This window comes from Trichechus manatus, unplaced genomic scaffold, assembly GCF_000243295.1.
Source record: "Trichechus manatus latirostris isolate Lorelei unplaced genomic scaffold, TriManLat1.0 scaffold00007, whole genome shotgun sequence".
NCBI classification, from domain to species: Eukaryota; Metazoa; Chordata; class Mammalia; order Sirenia; family Trichechidae; genus Trichechus; species Trichechus manatus.
In genome coordinates, this window is record NW_004443943.1 from 26,858,396 (window position 1) to 26,877,369 (window position 18,974).

Here is an 18,974-nt window from a genome sequence, read left to right on the forward strand (position 1 = left end):
ATAATTTGTTATGATCCACATAGTCAAATGCCTTTGCATAGTCAATAAAACACAGGTAAACATCTTTCTGGTATTTTCTGCTTTCAGCCAGGATCCATCTGACATCAGCAATGATATTCCTGGTTCCACGTCCTCTTCTGAATCTGGCCCGAATTTCGGCAGTTCCCTGTTGACATACTGCTGCAGCCGCTTTTGAATGATCTTCAGCAAAATTTTACTTGTGTGTGATATTAATGATTTTGCTCGATAACTTCCGCATTCGGTTGGATCACCTTTCTTGGGAATAGGCATAAATATGGATCTTTTCCAGTTGGTTGGCCAGGTAGCTGTCTTCCAGATTTCTCGGCATAGATGAGTGAGCACTTCCAGCGCTGAATCCGTTTGTTGAAACATCTCAACTGATATTCCGTCGTCTTTTGAGTGCCTTCCAACCTGGAAGGCTCATCTTCCGGCACTATAGCAATGTTCCACTGCTATTCATAAGGTTTTCACTGGCTAATTCTTTTCAGAAGCAGACTGCTGGGCCCTTCTTCCTAGTCTGTCTTAGTTGGGAAGCTCAGCTGAAACCTGTCCGCCAGGGATGACCCTGCTGGTATCTGAATACCAGTGGCATAGCTTCCAGCATCACAGCAACACATAAGCCCCCACCGCACAACAAACTGATATGCAGGGGTTACCAATTATTACAATGATATTATTTAGAAAATGCACGATCATTTACAAAAAACCCTTTTAACAACCCAGTGCTTGGATGGCTTACAGTGTTCAAACTCCCAGATAAACATTCTTCTATTGTACTGCCTGTGTTAACTGTGTCTGATCTTGCCATCTAGCTCAGTGTCTTCCAAGCAACAGGCACTGAATAAATGTTTATTGATTAAAATCTTCTAGAACTAGGGAAGCAAGAGAGAGACTACCTAGTACTAACAGTTGATCGGGACAGAATTTCCATCTTTAGAGAGACAGTGGAACCTGATGACTAAAAGGATATGAGAAGAACACAACCAACCCCAAGGTTTCAAACTTGGGTGACTGAGAAAAATGTCACCACTAGCAAAAACAAGGGTGGTGTGAAGATAAATCAGTTTTAGGGCAAGATATGGGCATGGTTTTTAGACATGGATAGAGGTGAAAGGACATCTGAGGGGAAAAGACCATATTAAAGCAGCTACCCAATACTATTTTTTTCCATAAGCCCTGTTTAATTCCTAAGAAAATTACAGTGAGAGTCAATATGTTATTCTGTGCTCTGATTCCAGTTCATTAAACCTTCACATTTCCCAAATCATATTCAACAGTTCTATTATAACTGAATTTTAATGAATGGAGATTCAAAAAGTAATTTAAAAATTATTTAATACACAAAGTGAAAAACTGTCTAGAATACAAAAGCATTTCACATTTTTTTTTAAACAATACCTTCTAAATTACTTAACAGATGTAGAGATCTACAGTCCTTTATCTGAAACCCTTCAGGCCAGATGTTTCAGAATTCTGAAATTTTCAGGTTTTAGAAAGGTAATTCAGTGCATATACCATAGCATACCATACCACACCGTATACTACATAACCCCCCAGCAGGGTCTGAGGCAGCACCCCTAATAATCAAAAACATTAATATTTCTGCAGCAAAATAAATGAATATTCACACTAAATGGGATAATAAGATTCAATGTCAGTTCAGATTAGATTTGCAAGCAAATGAGGTGTCAAAAAGCTTAGGAAAAACCTTTAGTTTTCAAAGCTTTTTGGATTTTGGAATTACAGATAAAGAAGTGTAGACCTTTATAAACTTGTATGACATGACATGAAAGATTCTTTAAACAAATGACCCATTTTTACAAATGAAAAAACAGATAAGCTTTCAAATTCATTATAAATTAACAGGTGTCTTCTCTGACATTATTAAATGTACATCTTAAATACATATACACACATAGCACACTTCTTAACACAATTTACAAGCCAGCTGGTATTAAAGGCACAGATGCAGAATCCTTACTGTAGGAAAGGAACACTGCCAAATGTGCAGTAAAATTGAAAATGGGATTAAGCCAACTCCTTCTGATGCCAGGAAGAACACTTGTTGAGTGCAACACAAGGAGGTAGAATTTATTCTCCAAGAAGTCCAATTTTACTTACGAGCAGTCTCCTCCACAGAAACACAGGCAAACTCTTACTTACAATGCATACAGAGGTTCTCCTCTCTGTATACACAACCACTTTTGGCCTTAAGTGCCCATAAGTTAAAACTTTAAAAGCTATTTTAAAATAAGTAATCTTTATACCAAGTTTGAAGACAACTGGATCACAATGATACTCTTAAGTAGTTCTAGTTATTTAAATAAACCCACTGACTTTTTATGAAACCTTATCTGTTCAGAGGTTAAAATTACTCAAAACCAAAACATTGTGCTTGTAAAATCATGAATAGCTTCTTATCACAGCCATTTCTTCCATTGACTGGTGTCTGAAGAATAGTTTCATGGGGTAAAAACTAATTCCAACACGTGCAGAGACAACTTCTGTAGGTTTGGGGCAGTAAACAAGTGGCAAGTCATTCTGCTAACCAACTCCAGTCAAGACTCTAAAACCAGGCATGAAAAAAGTTACAGTAAGATGATGAATTAAGTGACAAGAATATAGGTGTTCATTCTTGGAAGTTTTCTGTACGCTTGCACATTTTATAACGAAAAGTTGAAAAATCAAAAATATAAATGTTACAGTTAGAGTTCAGTTCACCTTATTTTCTGTTTATTTAAAAATATTTTAAAGAGTTTTTATAAATATTTGAAGTAAATAATTATTCTTAATGAAAGAGGAAATACAAAGAGTTAACACTGAGACCAAATTTAGTAAAAGTTATTTCAATGAGCATTTATTATAGTTTCTCTAAGTTCTAACAAATCAATAGTTCATAGTAACCAAATCTTAGTATCAGCACTTCTATCAATTACAACTATATTAACATTACTCATTTTACATGCAGCAGTTACTATATTTGAATTATAGAAAAATCCCACCCTTTCTTATTGGAGAAAATAGATTGCTAAAGCAAAAAGGTGCAAAACATTCAACTTCATTGGTCACCTAGCAAAGAAAGCTCACCACTCATTTAATTTGACCAAAAATGCTACTGTTCAAGATTACTGATGACATAATCCTAGTATGTTCTTGGGTAACAGACAATGGGGATTTGAGGTCCAGGATATTTCTTAAATGCTCTTTCCTCTGATTACTTCTATTCCCCGTATGCATCCCGAATGCCAGATAAGGCTAGCATGGAAAGTTAAACCCTTTGCACTCAACATACCTAAAACACACTCATATCCACACAAAACTTACCATCATACTACCGCCCCGTTCCTCATTTGCTTCACGAATAATAGTGCTTAAATGGCCAAGACAATTCAAATTTTCTTCTATCATTTGTGCTAAAGTCTCCCTGTAGGATGAAAGATCAAAGCCTTTTCAAATTCAGCAAAGGGGCATATGGATTTCCTCTACCTCTGGTCTTCCGGGCCAGGGTGATCACTGCCCTTCCTGCAATCTAGCACCCCAGTGCAGGTGACTCTTAACAGTCTTCCATTTCCTCATCACCACCACTGCCCTGCCCCAAGGCAGAGACTGCTTACTACTTCGAGCGGCTGCCTCTGCCCAGCTCTAATGATAAGAAGTCCACTGTAACTCCAATCTGATTTGCCACTAAAATCTAAGCGGTGCACTTATATACAACCTTCATTTCCCCTAGAAAATGCTGACTGGGGAAGAAAAGAAAAAAAAGATCCTTGTGGCACAGACAGATGAAAGACCTCTTTTTGTTTCTGGAATATTTCCATTCCCTTACAGTTGTGAAGAAACCAGCATGCTTACTTCACAGACACAAATGTTAGTGAAGATACAAAAATACAGTCTGTTATGCAGAGATCAGGGAAGGTAAAAAAAACTCTGGTTGGAAACTTTAGGTTGTAGCAACAAGGAAAACAAGCAAGCTGATTCCTGAGAATAGCAGAAGAAAACAGTGTGACAGGGGAGCTGCCCAGAGCCAAGAAGTATCTTTGGAAGTGTATATTTGACAGGAGACCCTGATTCTGGTTCCTCTCCTCCATGCTATCCTCTTCCATATGTCCTCTATCTTCTTCCTTTACAAATTCTCAGTGTCTACTAGAATTAGTTGTCGGCCATGGATGGTAACCACTATTAGCTTAGAACTAAATTCTGTTTCAGCTCTGACTCAACAGATGGAAAAAATGAGGCCAACAGTTTCCAATCCTTCCTAGTGATGAAGTACCATAGGTACATTATAATTGAAATCAATTTTGTTTTATAATGTAGTCCTACTAGAAAATATATTTAAAATTCTTATCAGATATACTTTTGCAAACAACCACACCTCAATTGGAAATTACTTGTATAGAGGTGACATTTGCAACCATAGCATTCCCTAACAAACCTAAATGCCTTTAATGAAAGCAAGAAAGGTTAATTATGTATTAAATTTTATTTACTTCAATTCTGATTAATGGAATGTTTCCTAAGGTCTGTATAATCAGTTATTGCCTATGCTATAGCTGTAGATGTATTATATTGGGCCAAATCTATAATGACCCCAAGACATACCCTGGAACTTGCTTTCATTAAAAAAATAAAATACCTGATAACAGCTTGCCTTCCTGCCATGTGCTTTTCTCTCATAAAAGTAGAGTACAGAATGTACAACTGCATGACCTCCTGAGCAGTGATGTAACATGGCTGCACTTCTGCAAAACTAATTATGGGCAGAGCTTCCAGGAAATGCTGGTGCTGAAGAGGTCTCCATGAGTTGTGAGAAAAGCGACAAGGCACAAGCTAGCAAAGAGCCACTGGCTCTGGATACGCCACATCTTATGCTGAGAAAATAACAGAAATGGACAGTTTTTAGCAAAAGAATAGGAATTAATAAAACACAGGGCTTCAAACTTGAGTTCTTATTTGCAAAACTGACTTAAGGCATTGAGGAAAAGTCTGACTGTAGAAATACTGAGTTATAAGTTGAGTAGACTTAACTCAATTTGTTAGAGGGGTAATTAAGGACCTCAAAATGATAAATATAAAAAGATAGCATAATTTCTCATAGAGATAAATGGTTAAGAAAGAAATAATGTTTGGGTAAAAGAAATTGCTAAGCCAATAACAGAGAAAGACCTTAGAACTTGGATTGACCTGGTAATAATAAATGCTCCATATTTACTTCTGAAGCACTTTACATATATTATCTCATCAAATTTTCATGTAAGTTTTATGAGACATGCCCATTTTACAGATGAGGAAATGAGAACATTAAAAAAGTCAAGTAAATTGCCCAAAGTTATTTACAAAGGGATGGTCAGGACTCAAACCATGGTCTATAAGGCACTGAAGACTATGCCTTAACCATTATGCCAACTGCCTCATTCCTACTACTACTCTAGAAAACACAACTACCTATTGTTACAAAGTGAACCCACCCATCTTGAGGAGTTACCACGCATGACAGAGGATGTTCACGTTCTGCTGAAGTTGGGGGCAGCCATGCTGATGCCTGCGGGGTTACTGCACCTTCTAGACTGGATCCTACAAGAGACCGGGCAGAACTCTGTGTCTGCAGGAAAAAGTAAAACAAAAAGATTACAGGCAAGCATCTCTGTTGAGTCACACAATTTCCTACCACACCCGTAAGTCTTACATTTTAATCACTACTTATATGCACAACCAGAGTATTTCTGTACAAAACTATACTCACCTTTATACACCAGTATTAACCATCCCGTCCTTCAGGATAGTTACTAAAACCCAGGTGTATCTACCCTTCTAATTCCACTTTGGTTAGAGGAAAGAAAGAAAAAAAAAAACCCAGTAGAACAAAGGGTTGGTTCCATTAACCATTCAGACAAATCTACCTGCAAGTTGAGTTGGGATACCACAGTGGTCCAGGGCTGGGAGGAGTATAAAAATAGACCGGAAAGGAGAGTGATAATGAAGGATGATCATAAAGTCCTGCATCTCAACTGCTAGTCAGACATCAGGCAGGGAATCTGAACATCAACCCAACACAAAGTACAAATGTCTTCCAAAGGACTCAGATCATGCTGATAAATCCCTCTTGCAGGGAATAACAGCAAATTTGTGTCACATTAACAGATTCGTTAATCATTACTTACACAGGCAATTTTAAGGAGATGCCATATTTCTTTCTGCCTCTTTCCCTGCATAAACATGACCGTATTGTCGGCTTCTTTGATGTTACTGAGGGCCACTTCCACCTTGGGGAGTAGATCGATAATCTTCTGCTTACAGCCTAATAACTTGCTGAAAAGATTAAATCAATGTCAGATACTTACACATCTCCCAAGAACGTACACCATTCTCCCAAATCCAGCTGGGAAATGAACCACAGTCAGCATCAGATTTAATGACTGACCTCCGAAGCAATGCACACAACAGGACACATAAATAAATACATGCAGTTGTGGCCAAACTACCCAAGGCACTGCCAGAACTTGTCTTAAGTCTGGTATATTTACCAAAGAGGGTATTAAACTTTGAAAGGAACAGGATAAAGGTAACCTGGCTTTTCAATAGGAAATGAAACAGTTTTTCTACCTCAGATGACCAAACAGCTCCTTGAGAACACGGTCCTGACTCTGCACAGTGTGCACAATGATCTTCACCATCTCCGTGCTGTCGCTGTAGGAGTGATCTATAAAAGACCCCGGTCAGTGGGTATAACCTCTCTTCTGCATGCAAATATCAACCTCCAAAAAAAAGTCCTCAAAATCTGAAACTAGTTTTAACTTAAGGTCTCTAGGTAGTGTAAACAATTTATGCTCAACTACTAACTTAAAGGTTGGTGGTTCAAATCCACTCATTGGCTCCATGGAAGAAAAGACCTGGTGATCTGCTTCGGATACAGCCAAGATGACAGCCCAGAAAAACCTACAGAGCAGTTCTACTCTGTAACACGGGAGGTCACCATGAGTTGGAATAGACTCAACGGCACACAATAACAATAGTTTTAACTTATAAACATTTTCATTTAAATTCAAAATTGAATTAAGATAAAAGATTTAAGATTTTTGTATCTAACTACACATAAAATATAATAATGTCCACACATAAAATTACAGATCTATGAGTAAAATTGTTTTCACTGCCTTGAAGGAGGCCCTTGCCCCAACAGGGCTGATTTGAATTTCATGTTTATCCATCCGTTTATAACCCATGAAAACACTGAAAAAACCTGACTGACTTAAATCAAATCTGATGCACTGACAAAGGGGCTGACAGACACCTCTGAAGTTCAGGATGAGGGTAGTACGCCATCTTAAAGCAAACTGGCAGCTGACACATATCTTCAAATGGGACGGCTGTGTGGTCACAGAAAGTGAGTTCTACAGTTTAGAGCAGATGCTACCTCAGGGAAAAAAAAAATTACTAGCATTAACGCTTATATTTCAGAAATGGCTACTTAAATTTTAAAACATTTGAAGGTTGCTCATGGATCCTGTTGGTATATTCCCTGGACAATAATTAATCCTGAGTATAAAATTAATATTATTAATATTTGCTATCACCTGCTTACTATTTTCTTGTTTAAAAGTCCTATGGAATGGCTGCTTAAGTATCTGACACTTTTGTTACTCCCGTTTTATCAAAAAGGAAACTATGAAAGGAGTATCAAAGGAGGTTTTAAAATAAGTTCAGTGTCCTTAGTCATCACTCCAAAGACCTCCCTCATAGCCCAACTTTATTCCCCATGCATCTCTCTCCATCTCTCCCTTACCAACAAGATACAGAAGTTCCAACTAGGAGCCTCTCCAAACAACCAGTTGCTGTCGAGTCGACTCTGACTCACGGCGACCCCATGTGTGTCAGGGTAGAACTGTGCTCCATAGAGTTTTCAATGGTTGTTTTTTCTGAAGTAGATCGCCAGGCCCTTTCTTCTGAGGTGCCTCTGGGTGGACCTGAACTTCCAACCTTTTGGTTAGCAGCCAAGCACATTAACCATTAGCACCACCCAGGGACTCCTCCAAACAACCAAACCAAAACCAAACCCGTTGCTGTCGAGTTGATTCTGACTCACGGCAGCTCCACATGTTACAGAGTAGAACTACTTCATAGGGTTTTCTTGGCTGTAATCTTTATGGAAGCAGTTTGTCAGGCTTTTCTTCTGCAGAGCCCATGTGTGGGTTTGAACCACTAACCTTTAGCTTATTAGCAGCCAATCACCACTTGTGCCACCAAGGGGCCTTCCTCTGAACACCACTTCTTCCCAAATCCCACAGACCAGGCCCAAGAGTTTTCCCATATATCTAGCTCTTTTAAGTGGTCAAAGACTTCAGAACTTCATTCAGCCTTCTCCAATACAGAGGATGAAGAAAGCTGGTTTTCACCATTTTCAGCTGAACAAGACTCAAGTTGACTCTAAGCTAGGAAAAAAACACTGAAGACCATATAGCAAGTGTGATTATTTAAGCCTCAACTATAGACGAAACTTTTGGTATTGCCAGTTTGTCATCCAAGGTGACTATCAGTTCAAAGAAGCTACCTGGATAGCAAATTTATTTCTGTGCCCAATGATATACTGACATAGCTACTGCAAAGTTTTTTATAAAAACAATGCAAACAAATGCTGTCACTGACTCTGGAAAGTGAATGTACCTGAGTCAATGATGTAAAATCCTCATCTGCAATATGATTCATTGGCCAGAAAAGTAGAAGTCATAAATATTGATTAAAGAAACAAAAAAAAATTAGACTTGCTCTTATTTGATACCTTATTGTTAAATGTCAATATTTTACTCTAACCACTGCTTCTCTCAATGAAATCACTATTTTTCACATATCTTCAAATTTTTTGTCTTCTTAGTCTTATTCCACAAGCAAAATCTTAACCCCAGGGCAATCTAACCATTTGCCTTATCAGTTCCTATACCCAAGCCACTAAACGCTGTTGCTATTAGGTGCCGTCGAGTTGGTTCCTACTCATAGCGATCCTATGTACAGTGGAAGGAAACACTGACCTGTCCTGCGTCATCCTCATAATCATCACTATGGTTGAGTCCACTGTTGCAGCCACTGTGTCAATCCATCTCGTTGAGGGGGCTTCCTCTTTTTCACTGACCTTCCGCTTTACCAAGCATGATGCCCTTTCCCAGGGACTGGTCCCTCCTAATCACATGCCCAAAGTAAGTAAGACAAAGTCTCACCATCCTTGCTTCTAAGGAGCATTCTGGCTATACTTCCTCCAGACAGATTTGTTCCTTCTTCTGGCAGTCCGTGGTATATTCAATATTCTTCACCAATACCATATTCAAAGGCATCAATTCTTCTCCAGTCTTTCTTATTCATTGTCCAGTTTTCACATGCATGAGGTGACTGAAAATACCACATGACTTGGGTCAAACGCACCTTAGTCCTCAAAGTTACATCTTTGCTTTTTAACACTTTAAAGATATTTTGCAGCAGATTTGCCCAATGCTATACATCATTTGATTTCTTGATTGCTGCTTCCATGGGTGTTGAATGTGGATCCAAGTAAAATGAAATCCCTGACAACTTCAATATTTTCTCTGTTTATCATGATGTTGCTGATTAATCCAATTGTGAGGATTTTGGTTTTATGTTGAGGTGTAATCCATACTGAAGGCTGTAGTTTTTGATCTTCATCAGTAAGTGCTTCAAGTCTTCGCTGTCAGCAAGAAACGTTGTGTCATCTGCATGTCACAGGTTGTGACTGAGTCTTCCTCCAATACTGATGCAGAGTTCTTCTTTATATAGCCCAGCTTCTTGGATTATTTGCTCAGCATACAGACTGAATAAAGGATACAACCTGATGAACACCTTTTTTGATTTTAAACCATTCAATACCCCCTTGTTCTGTTCAAACAACTGCCTCTTGGTCTATGTACAGGCTTCTCATGAGAACAATTAAGTGTTCTGGAATTCCCATTCTTCACAATGTTATCCATAATTTGTTATGATCCACACAGTCGAATGCCTTTGCATTATCAATAAAACACAGGCAAACATCTTTCTGGTAGTCTCTGCTTTTAGCCAAGATCCATCTGACTTCAGCAATGATATCTCTTGTTCCACACCCTCTTCTGAATCTGGCTTGAATTTCTGACAGTTCCCTGTTGATATACTACTACAACCATTTTTGAATTATCTTCAGCAAAATTTTACTTGCATGTGATATTAATGATATTGTTTGATAATTTCCGCATCCTGTTGGATCACCTTTTTTTGGAATGGGCACAAATATAGATCTCTTCCAGTCAGTTGACCAGGTAGCTGTCTCCCATATTTCTTGGCATAGACGAGTAAGTGCCTCCAGCACTGCATCCGTTTGCTGAAACATCTCAATTGGTACTCCGTGAATTCCTGGAGTCTTGTTTTTTACCAATGCCTTCAGTACAGCTTGGCCTTTTTCCTTCAGTATCATTGGCTCTTTCTTGATCATATGCTGCCTCGAGAAATGGATGAACATCAACCAATTCTTTTTGGTATAATGACTCTGTGTATTCCTTCCATCTTCTTTTGTTGCTTCCTGTGTTGTTCAATATTTTGCCCATAGAATCCTTCAATATTGCAACTCAAGGCTTGAATTTTTTCTTCAGTCTTTCAGCTTGAGAAATGCTGAGTGTGTTCTTCCCTTTTGGTCTTCTAACTCCAGGTCTTTGTACATTTCATTATAATACTTTACTTTGTCTTCTCGAGCCACCCTTCAGCTGTTTTAGCTCTTTTACTTCATCATTTCTTCCATTCACTTTCGTACTCTACGTTCAAGAGCAAGTTTCAGAGTCTCTTCTGACATCCATTTTGATCTTTCTTTCCTATCTTTTTAATGACCTTTTGCTTTCTTCATGTCTGATATCCCTGATGTCATCCCACAACTGGTCTGGTCTTCAGTCATTAGTGTTCAATGTGTCAAATCTATTCTTGAGATGGTCTCTAAATTCAGGTGGGTATACTCAAGGTCGTGCTTTGGCTCTCGTGGACTTGTTTTAATTTTCTTCAGCTTCGATTTGAACTTGCATATGAGCAACTGATGGTCTGTTTTGCAGTCGGCTCCTGGCCTTATTCTGACTGATGATACTGAGCTTCTCCACTATCTACTTCCACAGGTGTAGTCGATTTGATTCCTGTGTATTCCATCTGGTGAGGTCCACATGTATAGTAGCAATTTATGTTGTTGGAAAAGGTATTTCCAATGAATAAGTCATTGGCCTTGCAAAATTCTATCATGTGATCTCCAGCATCATTTCTATCACCAAGGCCATATTTTCCAACTGATCCTGCTTCTTTGTTTCCAACTTTCACATTCCAATCACCGGTAACTATCAATGCATCTTGATTACATGTTTGATCAATTTCAGACAGCAGAAGTTGGTAAAAATCTTCAGTTTCTTTATCTTTGGCCTTAGTGATTGGTGCATAAATTTCAGTAATAGCTGTATTAACTGGTCTTCCTTGTAGGTGTATGGATATTATCCTATCACTGACAGCGCTGTACTTCAGGATAGATCTTGAAATATTCTTTTTGACGATGAATGTGATTCTATTCCTCTTCAATTTTTCATTCCTGACATAGTAGACCATATGATTGTCTGATTCAAAATGGCCAATACCAGTTAATTTCAGCTCACTAATGCCTAGGATATTGATCTTCAAGAATTCCATTTCATTTCTGACAACTTCCAATTTTCCTAGAGTCATACTTCGTGCATTCCATGTTTCAATTATTAATGGATGTTAGCAGCTGTTTCTTCTCAATTTGAGTCATGTTGCATCAGCAAATGAAGGTCCCACAACCTTTACTCTACCAACGTCATTAAGGTCGACTCTATTTTGAGGAGGCAGCTCTTCTCCATTTGTATTTTGAGTGCCTTTCAACCTGAGGGGCTCATCTTCTGGCACTATATCCGACAATGTTACGTTGCTATTTATAAGGTTTTCACTGGCCAATTTTTTTAGAAGTAGATCACCAGGTCCTTCTTCCTTGTCTGTCTTAGTCTGGAAGCTCCACTGAAACTTGTCCACCATGGGTGACCCTGCTGGTATTTGAAATACGGGTGGCATAGCTTCCAGCATCATAGCAACACACAAGACACCACAGTGCAACAAACTGACAGATGAGTGGTGGACTAAACACTACCAAAAAAAAAAAAAATGCTACCATTCAGATTGTTGCCACTACTAATTCACAGATTTGCACTTCTGCTCTGAATTAATACATGTTCTAGGTCAGCAACTTCCTACATTGCATACAGCAGCTTTTTAAAATCTTTAGCACACTCCTCAAATCTACGAGCTCACCACCACTTCCCACTTCAGGGTAGAAGGCCGTAAGGCGGTAAGATCTTCACCTTCCAACCTCTACCACCACAAAAGTATCCGTATCCACATCCATCCTCCTTCAGTGACATCAAAGCTATTTGGGACCTTCCTCTCTACAGGCTTTTGGACCCAAGTATATAAACATGCTCAAGTCTTCCTTCTTAAAGCTGACCTTGATTATACGTATCTTTTCTCTTCTTTCCTTAACTTAACCTCTCATAAAGATTACAGCCTAGAAAACCTTACGGGACAGTTATACTATCATATGGAGTCACTATGAGTCGAAATCAACTCCACGGCACACAACAACCTCTCTTAACCTTAACCTATACTCTTTTCTTAACAGCCAGGCTTCTGAAAGCAAGTCTAGAAAAGCAGTTCTCAAACTTTTTGGTCTCAGGACCCCTTTACACTCAAAAATTCTTGAGAACCCCAAACAATTTTTCAGCAATTAAAACTGAGAAATTGAAAAATATTGATTTATTAATTCATTTTAAAATAACAATAAACCCATTACCTATTAACATTTTTATAACCAAAAAACAAACAAAAATCGGTATTTTCCAAAACAAAATATTTTAATATCTAGCTTAATAGAAGATAGCTGGATTATTAGATCTGCTTCTGTAGTCAATCTGTTCCAGTATATTGTTTTAGCTGAAGTATCTGAAGAAAATCCAGCATCGTATAGATATGTAGTTGGAAAAGGGAGTATTTTAATAGCCTCTTCCAGTAACTGTGGATATTCCTTGATACTACAATTGACAGTTTTTTAAAGGCTAACTATAATGTGGAATCTGAAACCATGCCCACTTCTTCAATGTTAGTGTTCCCTGGGATTCCATCCTTGGCTTTCTTATTCAACCCACTTTTCCAGGATGCTCTCTTGACCCAGCTGCCCTAACAAGAAACTTGGGAGACATCCCATTACCCCTGCCCTAGCCACCTATATTCAATCCATCACCCAACATGATCAGTTCTGCCTCTTAAATATCTCTTCTTGCCTTTACCTTTCTCATCACCCCATAGCCACAGTTCAGGCTCGCTGCCTTAGCTCATGACCCACCCTGTACTAAGCTATATTATTCCAACTGCCTCATAACTGATACCCCTGTCTCTAGCCTAGCCCCATTTTATTATCCACAATGGCAAGAAGGCAGTGTTTCTAAAATGCTAATCTGATCATGCTATTCCCCTGCTTAAAACTCTCTAGGTTTTCTCTGCATCATGATGAAATCCAGGCTCATCATGATTCAGCTCCATCTCTCTCTTTCCCTCTGAAACCCTGTACTCTATACTCCAGTCACACCGAATTTCCTCCTCTAACACATTGAGCTACATGTTCATGTCTTTACATATTATATTTGCATATAGAAAAGTCCACCTCCTTTCACCTGGCTACTCTATTTATCCTTGAAGGCTCATCTCAAATGTCGTTTCCTGCGGGAAATCTCCTCTAACCCCCAGTCAGGGTTAGGTGCCTGTCTTATGTGTACCTCATAACTGTTTGTGGAAATAAACTCAACAAATTCCACTATAATAAAAACCAATGTAGAGAAGATCATCTTATTTGTTAAATACAACTTGCGTGTATGCTATGTTCTTACAAATTTTCAAGTATAAAACTGATGTTAATTATTTATTTATTTTTTTTACTATTTAAATATATATATAGCAAGTTAGGGCATAGACTTCATCTTTTATTTCCTCTGTAACCCTTCAACGCAAATCAATTTCTTAACTAAAGGATAATACCTTGCAGGTGCATAACACTTTTTTGTTTTCAAAGCATTTTCACAAACATCCTTTCAAATACATCGCCACAATACACTCGCTAAATTAGGAAAACTAAATTTCAACCTCATTTCACACAGAGGGAATTGAAATTAGGTGATCTGCCTGAGGTCACCCAGTTAGCAAAATGCCCTATCCAAAATTCAAGCCTTTTGATTCCTAACCTAGTGCCCTTTCCAGCAGACCATGCTCTGCACTCAGCAGGTGCTCAACAGGAATTGTTTTGCTAATGAAACAAGCAATCAGTGACTAGTGCAGATGATGGCATAGTTTTCAAGGTAAAGGGCTTTGGCCTAGCAAATGGGCCTTCCCTCTGACCACATCCACGCCTAAACCCTACAGTATCACATTCTTTCAAACCGCTCTAATCCTGAACGATTCAAAGCATGTATCAGCAGTTATTTTTCTCTTTTCACACATTTTCTTGCTTTCTCTTCCACTTTTGTGAGTTCCCTTTTTTCCTTTGTCCATTTCTTTCTTTTACTTCCCTTTTTGAAACGTTTCCACCTCAAGTTTCTTAATTACCTTTCCTTTCTAATCTCTCATCTCACAAACTTAAAGCTGTTGTACCATAAACGTCCCAATGACCATAATAAAACTTGAATTTATTCTGCAACTTGTTTAAAATCCAACCTCCCATATTTGTTAGGTTAGTGATTGTTGCCTAAAATGCCTTCATGTACAGTGGTAAGTGTCTTACCTGAAGGTCTATGCTTTAACTGCTTATATAGATCGATGGCACGCTGCTCCCTACAAAAGAGAAAACATGCGTCTGTATGTGAAGGTAATTTAATGATTCCAATAATCCACAACTTGAAATGAACGATATTATTTGGACAGAGTAATGATCCCATTTTAAAGCAAGTACATATTGTCAATGAAGATTTTACAAAAGTATTTCATTGAGTAATAAGGAAGAATTATACAAGATTTTAAAATGCAAAGTTGAATGAACTTCATATGTGCTCTGATCTCCCACCACATAAACAGCATCCTTGCACCAGAAACACTTAAATGGGTAAAAATCATGGCCTGTGATTAGAGAAAAAAATCTAAAGTTTCTAATCTAAATGCTTAGGAAGTTAACCTCATTTAGGGCATTTAAGCAGCTCAATGCCTTGGACCAGAAGTATGGTAGGTAGCGAAATAGTTTGTAATTTAGCATACTTGGGAAATTATTTTTAACTCTCCACGTGAAAAGACACCTTGATTAAAAAGGCAAAGAAGGTCAACCCAGAGCATTACTTCCAAAATTTTCTGTGACTAAGAAAAAGCATTCTTTTTAAATAAGATGTCAATATATTTGGGGAAAGGAAATCTATAGAGAAGAACAGTAAGAGGCTTAATCTGCAAGATGCAAGCAGAAAGAACAATCTGCTACAAAAAATTACAGACACCAAGACCAACAACACAAGTACAGCCTTACAGAGATTCCATCAAGTCTCCCTGGCGTCTTCCATAGGGGCTCTTCTGTAGCTCCATGATTTCAGTGTGCAGGGACATGATCTGATCCTCCAGGTATCCAATGACACCAACCTAAGATATGACAAAAACACAAAATAAATTGGCAGGCTCACCACCATGCAACATAAAACAGAACTCAGATTTTAAGGATAGAGAAGGACTTATTGCTATAGTAGCAAGACTAAGAGATTTAATATGAAACAGATTTTGTTAAAGTCTTTTTATACTTCAGATTCTGACCCTTAATCTTTCACATAAGAACATATTCATCCCTATGCTTCCCTCTTTTCTCTCCAGATAAGAGTAAACTACTAGCATTTGCTTTCTCCTCTTGAAAAGCAAAGAGGTAAAGGTGTCACTAACAAGACAGGGAAAAAGATTTCATCACAACCATTGGTATTACTTGCATCTCACCTGTACGAGGAGCCATGGTGGTGCAGTGGTTAAGAGCTATGGCGAGCTACAGCTGCTAACCAAAAGGCCGGCAGTTTGAATCCACCAGCTGCTCCTTGGAAACCCTATGGGGCAGTTCTACTCTGTCCTATAGGGTCGCTATGAGTCAGACTTGACTCCACAGCAACGAGTGTTCAATGTCATGATTTTCACTGCCTCTTATTCCTGATGGCCTTGTAATAAGTACACAGAAAGATAAAGACAATGGATTTCCCACCTCAGCATACCAACTACTCCACTCATGTCCTCAACTTAACCAACAAAAGCAGGGTAAGTGACTGGCATCAAAGACAGCAACAACCTAGTGGGACCACCAACAGACATACAGGGCGAGGAAGGAATCTGCCACCTAAAGAATGATCTGTACGTATGCTGACCATATAATTTATGGTCCAAATCAGTAAAATAGTGAGAATGAAAGAGTACTATTGATAATTACGGCAAGATATCAGGAATAAACTGGAACTGTCCCAGGTACACTGGGATCTGCAGTCACCCTAACTAAACCAGTCATAAAAATTATTGACTCTCATTTAATCCTCATAACCCTGCTAAAAAAGGTATTGTCCCCATAATATAATAAGGAAACTGAAGACCAGCAAGGCTAAGTAATTTCCCCAGCATTCCACTTGAAAGCCCTTGTTCTTATCTACTATGGTAGCTCCCTCCATACATACAAAGCAACTACTAGATATTTATCTGATATTCAGGAATGACGTGAAAAAAAACTATATATACCAAAAGCAAAGGAAATTTCTAAGGTATATCTCAGAAATTAATAAGAATACAGAACGAGCTCAGTGATTTTACCTCAGCATAGTGGATGGCCTTTTCTTCCATTTCTTTCCATGCTTTTAACATTTTTTCTGAGGCTAAAAAAAAGTCCGAATCGGTTACCAGAAATAATCACATCTTTAATCACTGGCCTGCCTACCTCCTCATCATATTAACATCAAAGATTTTCACTTAAAAAAAATTATAAAAGTAATACATAAACATTATTTTTTAAAAAATCAAATACTACAAAAAGTTGTAAAAAGACAGGACTTCCTCTTTTTTCCCTCTCTCCTCTGCCAGAGGGAATCTTACGTTAATCATTTGTTACATAGACACACACCCTTTCCCTCACAAGTGAGACCATGTATACATACTTTTCTTGCCTTGCTTTTTCCCCCCAACTTAAAACATCAGTCATTAAAGATCCAGCTGATGTTTTAATAGCAGCACATATAGACCTACCTCATTCTTTTTTTAACAGTTGCATAGTATGCCTTTGACTAGTCAAAGATACTTAATGACAGAAATAAAACATCAATCATAGAAGCAGCTCTAATGGGTACATCTATCTGCCCAACTGGAAGTTACTGATCTTTTATTCTGAGATACACATACTCTGCTCCAGGCAAGTGTACAAACAGTATTTGTTTCCCCAAAAAAGGATTTGTTTCATGAAATAAAACAGAAATGCTGATGATGACACCTTTAGTTTATTCAATCTTTAACTCTGCTTTTTACATTTCCTTAGTACGTCTGAAGGAAAATAAGCCTGGAGTCAACTACTGAAAATTTGGAGGCTGCATACAATAAAAAGCAGTGGGACTCCACAGTAGGTATTTTGGAAAGAAACAGAAGCTTAGAATTATTTAAGTTATTAGTTACAGAAAGGTAAGTAGTTTAAGACTCCTCTGGCTAAAAAGTCATTCCAGTACAGGCTTTGTATCTATTTAAAAAATGAGGTTTACTATCCAGATTCTTAAATCACTTCTACATTTTTCTGGAGCCAAATAATTTTAGTTCAATTATTAAAAAAAAAAATTTAAAGTTGCTCAATTAAGGGTTAAAAAAAAGTAACACTAACATTGAAGACAAACACGGTTTATGATGATTCGAGTTGTTCTGTCTCTTCTTCCAATGTGATTATCTCAGTAAGTGAAACAACTAGCTATGAGTCAAGAAGGCAAACCAGCAGATGGCTTCAAGAGACTAGAGACCCCAGACCCCTTTCAAACACATTACCCGAATACTTACATATCCCATATGTCATCTGCTCACTGTATCTCTCCAAGTCCAGCTGAATACTTTTGTGAAAAAACTCCAATTTAGCTTTCAGTTGCTGAGATGCTGAGATCAAAGTGTTCTTCATTTTTGTCAAGTTAGCATTATATCTAAGAAGACTTAACCTAAACCATAGCCCCCCCAAAAAAAAAAATCACCATATCAGAAACAAAACATTCAACAAAAATTTAAAAACTTTAAATTGCCATGAGCCCAAAGCCTGAGTTTCTATTATCCATCTGTGAGAAGTAGCTGATGTCTAGAATCCAGTCTCTAAAAACTTCCTGCCTGTGATTAGTCTATGATAAAACAATCTTCGTTTACTAGAACCATTCTACTCTCAAGCCATTGCAACTGGATGGTTTCAGACCATTAGTAAGAATTCTGTAAGCCTGATCAGAACACGCAAACCGGCCCAATTTTTAAATACTGCATGGAATGCGGATTGGTAAAAACACGACACTGTAGTTATAAACAAGAGAATCCGCTTACATTGCTGCTCTTTGTCCCTGAAAGAGTCTGCTGTAGTCTTCTTTTAGCCCAGATACATAATGCACTGCTTCAGCCCATACTTTCCGCAGTTGTATAATTGGTAACTGTATTTTGCTGTCCTGTACTATAATACAAGAAGATGGGAAAAAGGGGAGGGGAGTTACTTTTTAACATCTTAAGTGTTCATTTATTATTTTCTGGGATTTCGGGCCATGCCAAGTAGCATTCCCATAGATGTTGGAAAGAACCACTTGCTACCATTACTGAGCACTTTCAATACACAACCCTGTTCCAGGTACAATGTGGAATCTGCTATTATCTGTCTTTTTGTTCTTGCTTCTCCCCAACCTGGTATA

At 38.1% G+C, this 18,974-nt stretch overlaps 1 protein-coding gene across 4 annotated transcripts in view; it reads right to left on the reverse strand.

Moving 5' to 3' along the window:
* Positions 1-826: 826 nt before the first annotated feature.
* Positions 827-18,974, reverse strand: part of CHUK (component of inhibitor of nuclear factor kappa B kinase complex) — a 39,619-nt gene continuing 21,471 nt past the window's right edge. The window contains exons 12-21 of one of the 4 annotated variants that reach the window (XM_004370029.2): positions 18,619-18,742; positions 18,100-18,251; positions 16,882-16,943; positions 15,581-15,690; positions 14,855-14,904; positions 6,622-6,718; positions 6,180-6,327; positions 5,487-5,620; positions 3,346-3,445; positions 1,277-2,587 (exon numbers count right to left, since the gene is read on the reverse strand). In XM_004370029.2, the coding sequence (XP_004370086.1) occupies positions 2,558-2,587; positions 3,346-3,445; positions 5,487-5,620; positions 6,180-6,327; positions 6,622-6,718; positions 14,855-14,904; positions 15,581-15,690; positions 16,882-16,943; positions 18,100-18,251; positions 18,619-18,742 (1,007 nt within the window). In that variant the 3' untranslated portion in view covers positions 1,277-2,557. Of the gene's footprint in view, positions 2,588-3,345; positions 3,446-4,654; positions 4,890-5,486; positions 5,621-6,179; positions 6,328-6,621; positions 6,719-14,854; positions 14,905-15,580; positions 15,691-16,881; positions 16,944-18,099; positions 18,252-18,618; positions 18,743-18,974 lie in introns of those variants that run through there. The other 3 variants (XM_023740798.1, XR_002825634.1, XM_023740804.1) reach the window with 3 other exon arrangements.